At 33.8% G+C, this 14407-nt stretch overlaps 1 protein-coding gene across 1 annotated transcript in view; it reads right to left on the bottom strand.

Moving 5' to 3' along the window:
• The window catches only part of LOC105621603 (zinc finger homeobox protein 4-like), a 43003-nt gene that overhangs the window by 2746 nt on the left and 25850 nt on the right, over positions 1-14407 (bottom strand). The window contains exon 2 of the mRNA XM_012203071.1: positions 8388-8560. Coding sequence (XP_012058461.1) covers positions 8388-8560 — 173 coding nt within the window. The remainder of the gene's footprint in view (positions 1-8387; positions 8561-14407) is intronic.

Raw genomic sequence — 14407 nt, 5'->3', positions numbered from 1 at the left:
TACGACGTACGTACGACGTACGTACGTACGTACGTACGTACGTACGTACGTACGTACGTACGACGTACGTACGTACGTACGTACGCGTACGTCGTCGTCGTCGTCTCTCTCTCTCTCTCTCTCTCTCTCTCTCTCTCTCTCTCTCTCTCTCTCTCTCTCTCTCTCTCTCTCTCTCGCGAGGCGGAAGAGGGGTGGCTGTGAGGGGAAAGATGAAGACATTAGTTGTACCGCCCTGCCGGCGAGCGGCGCTGAACTCACGCGAGCCGAAGATCAATAGATCCCCTCGCGACTCCCTGAAACACCTTTCTCGCGTCACGTAGCTTTATGAAACTTTCTTCGACTCCAGGATACTTTACGAACCCCCAAACGAGCCCAAAGCGCTCGTTTGTCTCTACTTCCCGTCACTATCCACGAGTCCTCGTTATTCGCGATTAAACTTCAGGCGATCGTAATTAATTCGATTACTTCGACGGGTCTATTTAGAATCCATCGCACGCGCTTACGCTATTTAATTTTCTAGCTTTACGATTTTCAGCACGAACTCTACTGTGTTTAACCTCAGAAAAATAAGTAATATTTAAAAATCTAACCTACGTGTTATCGATTTCTGTATTCGAGATGTATTAAGCTTGAATCATATTCTTCAAATTATTTTGTAAATATTTATGTTTTGTTATTTACTTGTTTTGAAAGATATGTGATAAAATGAGTCATAATACTCATACTATTTGTGTCTATTGTTTCGACAACAAAGCATTTACGATCTAATGTTCGTAGGAATATTCTTCCTTTTTATTCAAGAATTTCTTCCTTTTAATCCACTCTTATAAAGTTTTAAAACATGCTTGTGATTCACTCTACACATGTACAAATAAAATATTAATTGTTATTATATAATATTTAATTGTTATTATATAAATATATTTATTCTAAAAAATTAATAACTTTTTTTTAATATCCTTAAAAATCAACGTAAAGGATCTTTGGCTATGCATACATCTAATCGACATAGCTCAGCCGCACGATTCTTACAGGGTTAAATTCCTACTACAGTTAATAAAGTAATTTTCAGTCCGATAATATCTGGGTGTCGTTGCATTTTATGTCGATAACTCCAACCTGGCAGTTCTAATTTTCATTACTTATTTCATTATTTAATACCGTAATCTGCAGAAAAACGATAATTCATGATACCATCGAGTATCAAAGAAATTTTTTTATTAAATCATCGTAATTTTACTTCCAATTAGAAGAAAAAAATCTAATAAAAAAGAATACCATAGATTTTATTTTGAAAACACAATCAAAAGCAAAAAACAGATTCAAAAACAGATTCAATATTGAAAATTCCAAAATTGTAGATGGTAATGGCGTTCAATAAATTTCCCGATAGAAAGATACCGATAGAAAAGATCATTCTCGAATTCGTCGAGGAATATCGCTCCAAAACCTTAACCGCAAACTTCACGAGGCGTCCTGCATGTCTCAGTTCAGAATCAGGCACAGCTGTAACACATTACATTAACATGATACGTGGGAAATACGAGTCAGGCATTAGTGCGGCTATTCGTCAGGAATTATCAACCGATAGCGATTTAACAAGCTATTTCTATCTTAAGAGAGACTGATCTCATGTTCCGTCGGACTAAATAACACAGTTTTTCTTCTCGTGCAGCAGCATGTGAGCATCGTCGAGAAGATACTTACATTGTAAGCGCACAACTGGCTTGACATGCATAAAGCGTATCTTTATGGCAGCAAAAACTCGAAGAAGCGACATCGTCGCCGATAACCATAATCGTTCATACAGAGTTTGTCGGGAAAGATAATGCATTCTAATGTAATTATGTTTCCGTCAATTAATAAACGATGTTTTCCACGCCCGATAAAAGTGCTGTCATTTGACTGATTAAATTGTTGTATACTGTAATTAACCCTTCGCCTTATGGACTTCTTGTTCTTATCACAATGGGAAGCACTTAATCGGTTGGTACTTTATATAAAATGAGTTCGAAAAATGCAAGAAGTAAATGTGTGCAGAAGGAAGTCAAATAATTGTTTCAAATATTGTCTAATTAATTGCATTATCTCTCTCTCTTTCTATTAAAAAAAATAACGATTTTGTAAACCAAGCTCTGCTGCTAATCGCAAATAATAACACTCTGTAAATAATAACTCGTAATATATAATATAAAATCATAGAATAATCGCGTCATGTGTAGTAGAAATCATGGGTAGTAGAAATGATGGGCGTATCCAGAACTTTCTTCGAGGGGAGTTCTTATCAATTCAGTTGTATTACATAAACAGGAATCTTTACGTTAATGAAATGTTTTTCAAATACTTTTTTCAAGCTTACAATATCTTCTTCTCATTCGTGATCTTGAATGGAAAAAAACGATGTTAGCACAAAAAAGTTCATTCATTTTATGTATGTTAAAACATGTCTTTAAAAAAATTTGGCAATTATACCATTCCGATAGAACAAAGCTTTAAAACTTTATTTTTTAATTATAATACGATTATTTTTAATGGAGGATATAAACAATAAAAATCAAAGTACTTCTTTCATTTAATCCGTAATAACTCACAATCAAGTAACAAAAAATCTTAGAATTATTTAAAAAAAACCTATTTTATAGAGAAAACTTTAAGCATTTAACAACTTTAAGCACTAAAAAGTTCAAAATTTTCTTAAATTTTTTTTTAATACATGATAAACTTATAAAATGAAAAGAAAATTTCCCATTTTATTCAGCATAATTTTCTATATGTAAAATTACTAAATTCATATAAACTTAAAAGATATAATGAAAGTAAATATTATCATTATTACATACAAAATATTCATGATAATTTTCCTATGAAAAGAAATTTTTTTTAATTGAGAAAAGATATAAAAAGACTTTCTGTATGAAAAAGTATTACCAAATATTATTCCTTTCGCTATTAAGGATAACTACGAATAATCATCTAAATGCCGAACATTCATTATTTAAGAGACTATAGTCACCGAGCAAGTTCATTGTATACTAAGGGTAACTATAGTCATCCAACTTTTATATGAGGACATTTTTATATGGATATTACCACGCTTTGTTGATCTAGTCGTATATCCATATTTTGCAATACAGGGATGTAACTAAAATAAGGTAACAAACGGGGTCGAGTTCTCAACACTAAAACATGAAAAAAAAAGTTCATATGAACATATAGCAGGATCTAAGCCACTTAATTTGGCAACCGGCGTGAATAATATACTCATTTCTTCCCTATTTGGAGCTTGAGAAACAATAAATTTTTACATTTGTTCACTGAAGATGGCTTGGAATGACTCTGAAACATTGTTTGATACACTGTCTTATTGTTAAAAAGAATGCATATAATAAACAAATTGTGTTCCAATTATCGTTTGACTCTCAATTACTCTCAGTTACCCAATTTATTCCTATTATTTTTATATATATAATACAAATCGACCGCGTTTGCAAAATTGTTCTATGCTGTACAGTGTGCAGATTCGCACTCCCTTATGGAAATAGTAAACTCACAATTCTTCTGTAGAGAAGTAACGTAGTGGCGATACATTAAAATTAAATAAAAAGAAAAAGAGGAATGATAAATAAGATAGAATGATAAAAAAGACTTTTACAGATTGATACTGACTAATTTAATACTAGAAATTATTTATTTTGAATATTATACGTACTGAATAACAAACCTTTCTCAGAATAAATAATTAATCATTTTGTTTCAAAGTTAAATAATATCTATAAGGAGAAATCAAAAGTAAAGTTTTTTTTTTATAATTAAAAATTAAAAAATAAATAAAATAATTTCGAGAAAATTCGAATCCCTCAAACTCTCTCTCTGGATACATCCAGGACAGATACGATCGGTTCAACATTTTACAAGCTCGCCGTTTCACCAGCCGTAGATCGAGTCGCGAAAACTCGTCGTGGCTCGTCGTCGGATGCAAATAGCACCTTGATAATAGCGATTGTCGTGCTCACGAGCTCTTTCACGATAAATCAAAACGCATGGTGTCCCCGATGTTATTTACGACCGGTCTGCGACTTGCGCATACGAATTTCGCGCGCGTAATAAACGTGAAACGGGGTCCACGTCGCGATAACGCGAGATCGTTCGTAATACCCGCGTCGAGAAATATTGATCCCAGAGTACTTCTCGGATCTCTCCTTCGATCATGAACGAGGGATCGGATCAGATTTTGCTGGAGCGGCACGATGACGGAGACGATAACCCGGCTGAGCGGTGACACAATGTGACATGATGTCACACAGCCGGTGCGTCCTTTCGATGGTGCTTCCCCACGACAGGGAATAACTCTCAGATTAGATAACATCGATCACTGTGTACGATAACCCCTGTGAATGTATGTCCTACTGCAGACGCATCTCCTCCAGAATATCGCAACAACTAGATAAACGCGATCGACAATCGATCAAGGTTTATCGATCCGCACTCAAATCTATGAACACTCTCGCAAATATATTTTATCGAGAAAACTATTAATAATAACAATAATTTGAATGCGTTACAACTTGAAATTTTAAGCAATTTGTGTTAAGTTTAACATATTAATTTCACCTGTTCTAAACAGTTTATTCAAATTTTTGTGTTAATTTAATACAAGATGAATATGTTAGCAAATAATCAAATACTATATGTAAAAAAAATTAACACAAAATATGTAACAATCACTGACATAATTTGTAAGCAAACTATTACAGCATATTCTTTCATTAAATTAATATTCATGATAAGAATGTTGGAGCAACAATCGAACTTAATCAATACAGACTTTTTAACACTATTTAATTTTTTTACATTATTATTCTATCTCACTCAAATGCGTATATCTGTCCCTATCGAACATATTACAGTACCATCTCTTCCAAAATCAAACACTGAAGATACAATTACAGCTCTGTTTACCATTCTAAATCTTTGCTAAGTATATACGTATTCACATTAATTATGTTCAAGCTAATATTATAAATTGTTTTCTAAAGCTTTCAATTTTAGTTTTACAAACCCAATATCGTTCAAATAATGAGGATCTGTTGAATACTACTCATATAAACTATGAAACTTTTATATCAGGCAAACTTTAACTTCATGCGCGATCTATAGAGTAGTAGTGGATGAACTGTCAGAGTAAGAAATTGACTCACAGTCGAATGTGAGAAGAATAATCGACTGTGATTGGTCAATTTCTTACTCTTATAGTCTCATCGACTACTGCTATTGCCATTGTAGACCATGTATCAGGTAACAGGTGACATACGAGCCAAAAATAATCGATTTTTTTTCATGTGTTCATTTTCGATCGCATATTGATGCATTTAGTCAATCTAGAATTATAATATATAAGGTTTGTTTTTTCTCACTTCAAGTTCTGAACTGGTGTACATTGGTGTACATTGGTGTAATAAATTAAAGTGAAACAAATATAGTTTGTTTCATTATACCTGTCTCACTTTAACTCATTGCACTAGTTCAAAACTAGTTCAAAATCATAATAAACGGTCGCACTATTCAAACATGGATTTAGAAGAGACGTTAATTATATTTGAAAAATTTATTCTAATTTGAGTATGAGTTTAAACGATTTCTTTTTTGTTAGTATGATATGGCTGATAATGGCTGAAAATTAGCCGAAACATTCGATCGATTTGATCATAATTATAATAATAAATTTTAAATACTTCATATTTTTAATTATAGCATACTGTTTATTGCGATACCTATTTACTCTCACTTGCCATAGTTATAATTCATTGTTTGAATTCTGAGAGTCCATTAATTAGTAGATTTTATTGGCAATATACAATTACTACAAAATCTGATCAGAGAAATGAAAACTAAATAAGAAGACATAACAAAAGAATGAAAAAAATCTAAGATTTATGAATAATGAAATAAAATATAGATATAAAAAGAAGCAGTAGAACGAAAGTCATGAAGAAGAGTTTTTACGTTCTTACGTATATTGTTTGCCACTTTTTGCTCTGACGCACACATTAGAATATTAGTCTCAAATCTTGAACCGCTTCGAATTTGGTCCGACTCACGGCAGATTTTATTCGCACAGATTTATTCAGTATACGGCGACTATCAAAGATCGATGAGGCGATAGACACGAATTTAAAATGACTTCAGGATCAGATTTTCGAGGGTCGACAGACAACCGGGGGTTGGTTCTGGCTTCGATTCGGCCTTTGGCCTACCAGCTTCGTCTCGAGGGGGTAGTTAGTCCATCTGGTCCGTTACTTTTGGAGATCTACTCAAGGGTACAAAATCGACGCGGATTTATTCGTTCAGCGATTGTCCATTTAAATAACATCAGCGTCGATAGGATCTTTGCTGAAAAAAATCATGTCACAACAAAACATGATGAAATCATGTATTAAAACATGTAAATTAAGTAATGAATTGTTCCAAATCAGTACGATTTTATTTATGATTTTATTTATGATTTTTTTAAATGATGTAATTTGAAAAATCACATGATATTACAAATAATTTTATCCATTATGTGATATTATAGTTATCGAATTTTAAAAAATGGGATGAATGATAGAAGAAGAAAGAACATATTATCGTCATGTGATTTTTCAAAATACGTAATTTTAAAATCACATACTGATTTGGAATAATCCGTTACGTGATTTACATGTTTTAATTACATCTAACTGTATGACGTGATTTTTTTCAGTAGGAATGTCACTGTTCTTCAATAATGTTTTCGTAAATTCGCCAATCTTCCTTCTTTTTACCTTTTCAATTATTTATACATAACAAATACTTAAGGTTTGTATTTTCAAAAACTTAAGTCCACTTCAGAATTCCTGGAATTTTATAATTCCTGGAATTCGAGGTAAAACTCTATTTATAAATTTATGTGTCATATAACGCAGAAAAGAATCAGAATATGATATACATAAATTAATTAATACACGTATTATATATTTATATTTCAAAAGTGACACACCTAAAAAAAATAAGTTTTCCAAAAAAAAGAAAAAACTATTTTTCAACTTGACTAATTAACTAATCAAATAATATCGGCAAAAAAATGTATTCTTAACATGATGAAATGTCATTTTTTATCATATTCGTCTCACAATATTTAAAGATCATTTTTTTAAGTGCAACGATTTCAATCATTTTTAAACCATCTTTGTTATCAGCCTTTTTGAATTATGATGATCTTTTTAAATTATTTTAATGGCTTCGATTTTTTTATAACAATAAATTAATAAACTTTAGATGATTGATAGGATAATATTTACCTAACTCAGAGTTTTGTGATAATAACACAAAACTCACTTTCTTGAGTTGTGTTATTTTTAAAGTTACAGAGTGCGATATGTAAAAAGTATGCAACATACGAAACAAACAGAATTCTACCCTAGAAATATAACGCGATATCGTCCAAAATAATCTTTGTAGTATTTAACATAAAAAAGCACATTTTGATTATAAATATTTGCAACACTAACAAATTAAATTCTAAACGCACGATTAATTTTTCACGGAAATAAAATCTTGGTATAATAACATAGGACATCGAGCGTAAAAGTGGATAATATATGTAAAATAAGATCTTATCACAGATCTTTTAAGAATCTATAATCGCAATGTGTAGACACATGTCATTAAGACTCCGCGAAACGGCATTAAATCTTTTCGATGTGTCCGACCTTCTTCCGGTATTCGGACAATTCACGCCTGCGTTCATCGAATACAGTCCAGCCGAATCCTTCAACAGAACCGCGAAGGGTGAATTCTCAATTTCACGGCCGGTCGGACATACGGTTACCCTTAGGTCTTTCAAGCGGATATTTATATTTATTCGCTTAGACACGCGTGTTAGGCCTCGCAAATAGCGCATACATCCGTTCTCTTCTTCGACACCGATGCATCTCTTCATTACTTACCTCCTTAACTTTCTCCGTTTTTATCTTCTTTTTGCATTATATTCGAATTACAAATTTCCGCAAATAATTCAATATTATTTTGAAATTTTATTTCTCATCCGTATACAAAAATATTAAGCACTTTTAACTAAACTGGAAATCTTGTTAAAGTTTAATCTAGCTAAGTTGATTAAGTTCACACTCCATTTCGAAGTAAATCAGAATTGAATAAAATTAGTCGTGTCGATCTAAAATGTTGAAACGTAGTGATTAATCGAAATGTCTAAGGTTTTCTAATTAACTTATTCTATATACTTTTCATTTATTTATGAATCAAAGGCTCCTAATGTCAGCTTCCTTATTTTGATTTCTTTTACATATGATTAAAGAAACGGCGATATGTACAACAAAATAAATAAAAGACTGAAAAAAGAAACTTACTGCCACGCGGCTCTCTTTTAGTTCGAGTCTCACAGCCAGTGCTTCTCGCATAAAGACATCAGGATAATGACTCGACAGGAAGGCTCGTTCCAATTCTTCCAACTGCCAACTGTTGAAGTTAGTCCTGCTTCTTCGCCTCTTGTTGCCACCCTCATCCGATTCTCCATCGCAACCTGAAAAGGAGAACATGTATTCAGAAAGAGATAAACCAATCCAAAAAACATAAAATTTCTATATAAATATATATTAAATATATATATATATATTTATAATCATGTTACTTGGTATAAAAATAATATAGTTTTAAATCAAACATAATAATTATGTACCTATAAACGATTATATATAATTATACAAAACTATATATGAAATATGTCCACATATAATTATATAGAAGTATATATAATTATAACTATATAATTATAATATATAGTGGTATGAAAATTGAAAACGATAATTAATTCAGTTTTATGTTCAGTTTTTTTGCCCAGATATTATTATATGTAGTTATAGCATTGCATTTTAAAATACACACGTTATAAAATGTGATCAAATACATTTAGAGGCTCAAAAAAGCACACTCCGAAAATGTATGTGAGTTTCCAAAAGATTTTGAAATTTGCCATCTCGATTTACATACGCTTTTTTATAGGATCCTAAGCATTTTCTTCTTACGAAAAGTGCGCTCATCTCGTGGCGGGACTGCGTACTAATCTCTTAAATATAATTATATACAGTCTATGTGTATAACAGGCTATATGAATAGATATCTCACATATATGTACATATATAGGGTGTCCCGCGAGACTTCTACCTATCTTCCTGATTTCTAACAAGACAGTTAAAAATAAAAGAAATCTTAGAAACGAACTAAAATATGTCCAAAATTAGTCATCTTTTAGTCATTTACATAAATAATTTTAAGATTTCTGGCAACAAAATCTATCGTCTGTTAATTATCTCTCTGTCTACTACATTTTTTCAATTTTAAAAGATTTATCTTTTATAAAAATTATCTTCATAAATATAGTCATTTTTCTTTTAATGACTTGACGCTGTCTCTGGGATGTTAGCTATCTAGGAATTTCCAGCTTCATAAATCAACAAAGGAAGTTTTCGGATTTGAAGCATTCAAATCACTCTTCAAGGTATCTTGAGGAGTCGAGAAGTTTGATGCTGCGAAACTTCTGAAGAATGAAAATGTAATGATCCGAGAAAGAGGTCCCTGGGATTCGATGCCTCGGAGATTAGGAATCTAAAGGTCCGTGGCGCGCTGCGCTGCACGCTTAGGAACAGAAGAGCCGAGAGAGTAAACGATAACGGCGACATAGGCTGAACACCCGCAATTACTTAATCGGCGCGCGCTATTGTTGCTGCGCGGCGGGATCGTGTAAGTGCATGTCTCGCAGCGAAAACAAATGCAGTAGTTACGTTAACCGCCAAGCAATAATGCGGCCCATAGTTGTAACGGCCGACGCGCGCGTTCCGATAATGAAGTTAACCATGTAGTAAAGTGTGCACTCCTCTTCAATCTTCTCCTCCGATCGAGCAGCTGCACCGGCGCGGTCGCGGCACTCGCTTTCGTGCTCGCCACTTTGCCGATGTAAATCGATGAATTCGCGCGCACGCACACTTGGCAAGCCGTCCTTTTGTTCGTGGTGGTGTCAAGCCGAGCGTGACGCGAGTAACGGCGAGAGATTATAGCGGCAATCATCATTGTTAGACATAATCTAACAACGTAACAATTCTTAATGCGAGTTTGTACCTACGTAATTCCAGAGTCGCTCTCTCGGTGAGCATACATCGCCGCGCCGGGGTAGATTTTACAGATAAAAAGAAAGAACTTTTGAGAGGGTCGATTTTGCGGATTTAATACTCGGCTGGAGAGTTTAATCTCTCAATCATGTTAATAATCACTATAAAAATCTGCAAATCTCACTCGACACTCTTAACACTGCCGAGTGTCACGAACTGTCGATTTGATAGCTTTAAAACTCAATTTATTTTATTTCACATAAGAACAGAAAGGCTGCTTTGTTATCGCTTGTTATTGTTAATTATTATAAGAGAGCTATGATCATGTAAGTAATAATTTACCTTTTTCTCAAAGGTTGGAGTTTGGCGAACGATCGGCGGATCGCTGCATCCGGGCAGCCAGCAGAACGTTATAATTTGCGGCAGCCTATCTCGCGCGTGATCGATATCGATATCGAATTAAGTACTGTATACTTTCGACGGGAATTATTATGTTCGTGCGACACGAAAATGGTGGACGACGTCGATGGCGGACGATCGCGAATTTATCTTAATTTCGCGCCATTTGTAATCGCGGCGCAAGGTAAACATCTCGCCGGGCGTCGAGTGAATCGAGTTCTTACAAAGTGGCCTTAAACACGTAAGCTAATACGGAAAAAAAGGAAACAAGTTAAACAAACATAAAAATATTGCAAAGTTGAAAAAAAATTAATTAAAAAGATCAAATATAAATTAAAGTTAAAAAATGATAAAAAGAATCAATGTATAATATAAAATATGAGAAAAAACTGCATGTAACGTAAAGCAGTTATTAAAATGTTAATTGAAAAAGATTGTGTTTAACTCATCATCTAGCCAGAGAAGAACGATTCGACAATACCACCGATATTGCGCAAAATCCCCTTGGTATTGATTAAAATGGCGTCGGTTCCAGGCGAGACGTCCAAGGAGCAATAACCACGCGCGATTCGCAGCGGAGACCCATACCAAAAATCGCTTTCTCATCCTATCCAGGCACGCGCGAGATAAGCAGCACGCTGGCATACTCCGAGGCATCTCGGCATCCCAGAGTATTGAATAAACATGAAATTCCAGTGATTTTACGAGGACAATCCGCTATCCCCCGATGGCGATATCTCCGATGAGGATCGGCAGTTCCATGCCGCGTGTATGCATGCTAATGGCCGGAATTGAATAAAAGATCGAGAATTATGATTGACTAGGCGATGCCAGCAATCCTCCTTCCATGGGTTATCTTACTCTCATGCAGAGTAAAACGGAGATGGAAATAAATGCTCAATTGCAGTACGAAGAATCTCGCTTCGTGGGGGAATCTTCAACTCCATGATTGCAGAATTTTGATATTGACTATGTTCGCGAATGTGAAAGATTTTATTTGTATAATTTCACATTTTACTCCATATTTAAATGTTTCATAATTTGAGGATTCTAAGAGTTTTCAAATAGATAGAAAATCAAACGAGATATTTATAGTTACAAGTAAAAGAAAATACATTTTTGTCGTGCCAAATTTTACTTCAGGCTTCCCAAATAATACAGATGATCGTTATAACTTAAAAAGAATTTCTTTCCGATAATTCAAAAAGAATATGGAAGCATATTTTTTTATTTCTTATAGAATGAAATCGAAGTTACTTCAAAAGAAGTCTTTTATTCTATTCGTAATATGTACGAAAAAAATCGCATATTTGCAAGTAATATGCGGCATAGCCACCAGATGGATGCAGTGATGTTTTATTTCTCGTAAAAAACCATAGCGGATAGAAAAAAAGGCGCGGCATTATTGAGTTTCTCAATTATATTTTAATAAAATGAAATCAAAATATCTAGTGGATATTTCGATTTCATTCTAATTTTTATAGATTATAAAAAGATACTCTTTTGTGAATAAGAGTTTAGAATTGTGTATCTATGTTGTGACATAAAAGTTACGATATAAATTTTCTGGAATTCCTACGAATGTTTTTAAAACAGAAATGAAGTGGAAAATGAATACGTTCTATAATTTGGTTATTCAAAAAAAAGCAATTCGGTACGGGAATGAATAAAAAGCCTAGTACTGCAAATAATTTTGACATTTTAACAACCAGTTTGATTGTCCAATATAATTATTTAAATAGTCCAACATAATTATTTGTAGATCTGTGTCTAGCTAAATTTTTATATTTTAACAAAACCGTTTGTTACATATAGAAATTAAATCGTTATTATGAATTCCAGAATGACATTTTTGGGCGATAAAGACACGCGGATATTGCAGGATTAAAGTAAAAGACCGACTGGAGGATTAAAAGTGTCAATATAAAATGCAGGATCAAGAGATAAAAGTCATTGACGTCGCATTTTATTTCGATCAACGTTTATTTCGAAGAGCTTGTCAATTAAGATTTATTGATGGTAGATATTAGGCACTGTTTGCGAATCGATTCAAGATCGTTGAAGTGGTCGAGGCTGATGAAAAATCGCGGAGGTTGGGCATTAATCAGCGTAATTAGATGCTATTTATTCGCGGGTCATCTCATCCGCTCCGCATCTCGCTCATTATTGATAATCTATAATCCATAATAAGCACTCTGATGCAATGGCAGGTTGAGGGATCGTCATGAACGATGATACTTTTATCGTGTCAATGCCGGGCCAATCGCCGCGCTCACTTGCGCCAAATTTCATAATGGAATGAAGCGGCAGTAATTAATAATCCCAATTAAATGCGATTTGAAGTACACGCACAATTTCGACGTTACGAGACAAGAAGTAAATTATATAACATATTTCGATGTGTATTTTTTAAAGCTTGATTCATTTCTGTTTACAAAACCGGATGATAGCAGATTTATGTATAATTTCGGACGTTTCTCATTGCGTCAGGTTGTATAATTATGCAAAAGAGGAAAGATGTAATTATGTAAAAATTCTCTCCCGATCATGAGCAGAAGATCCATCGCCGAGCCGAAGCACGTCTCGCTCATATCATGAAATTAGTCGACTCATTATCATCGTGTCAGGTTCATTATGCGCCAAGTGCGTTACGCCGAGAGACAGCCGCTTCCCTCGTTAAGGAGGAAATGCACAATTCTGCTGCGAGGCGAACGCAACGAAAATAGATTAAGACGACACGATCCGCCGATCAAACCGGACGTGAAAATTGTTTAACTCGTTCCCTCATAAATTATTTAGCACGCCATCGCCCGCTATCATCTATCAACTTTGATAACCGCACCCGATAATAACTCTCGTGCCTGGCCGGTCGAGACTACGGCCTCGAGTGCAACCGCGTAAATACATTTTCGACCGAATTGTGCGAACGTCAAGAAGGAAAGAAAACGTGTGCGCGAGTTATATCCACGTGATTTCGTCGAGGTCAATCCGTAACGTTCATCGCACGATAAAAAAATCAAGCTGCGCAAATTAATTCGGAGGTTATCGTCTAACTTATGATTACACTATCTAACATTTCGTGGCTATAGCAACGGGAGACTAGACAAAATTATCCGTGTATTGAATTTGAAAGATGATCTTATAAAAGTCATGTACATATCGTACATATGAACCTTTATAACTTTTCTTCCGATGATTATACAAATTTCTGAAGAAATTATATTTGTACACTTACATTATTGTATTTATAAATTTATACCCTAAATTTTAGAGACGACTTTTCAATAAGAAGTTTGATAGAAATTATCAGTTATTTTAATGTCTTTTGTTATTGTTTAATATTGTATCTTCGTATATTATTATTATAAATGTAACTTAACTCTTTAACATTTTAAGATCACTTAAAACTGTAAATCTTGTTCTTCGTTAAACTCTTCTTTTTAAAAATTTTGTTTCTTTATTTCCTTATTAGAATGCAAACAAAATCTGAAATATCTGTTTACCGAATACATATCTAATCACGATAAAAAGATTCCATGCTGTTGCCGTATTTTTCTGTATTTCGGAATAATGTCAATCGTGTTTTGAATTTAGGTCAGATATCGAAATCTCGAGAGTGTTGTCTCTTTCTCTGTTCTTTCAATCTGAACTTTATTACATTTCATATTATTCTTTTTTTTTATAAAGCTTCTTATGTTATGTTAATATAGTTCTTGTATCTTTAAAATTTATGATACATGAAGTATTTTGGTCCGCGTTCTTATTGTTACGCTAAATTAGCTTACCTCCTTCCCTCCCTCCCCCCCTCCTCTCTCTCTCTCTCTNCTCNCTCTCTCTCTCTCTCTCTCTCTCTCTCTCTCTCTCTC

This window comes from Atta cephalotes (genome assembly GCF_000143395.1).
Source record: "Atta cephalotes unplaced genomic scaffold scaffold00035, whole genome shotgun sequence".
NCBI classification, from domain to species: Eukaryota; Metazoa; Arthropoda; class Insecta; order Hymenoptera; family Formicidae; genus Atta; species Atta cephalotes.
This window is presented reverse-complemented; position numbering and strand designations above follow the sequence as displayed.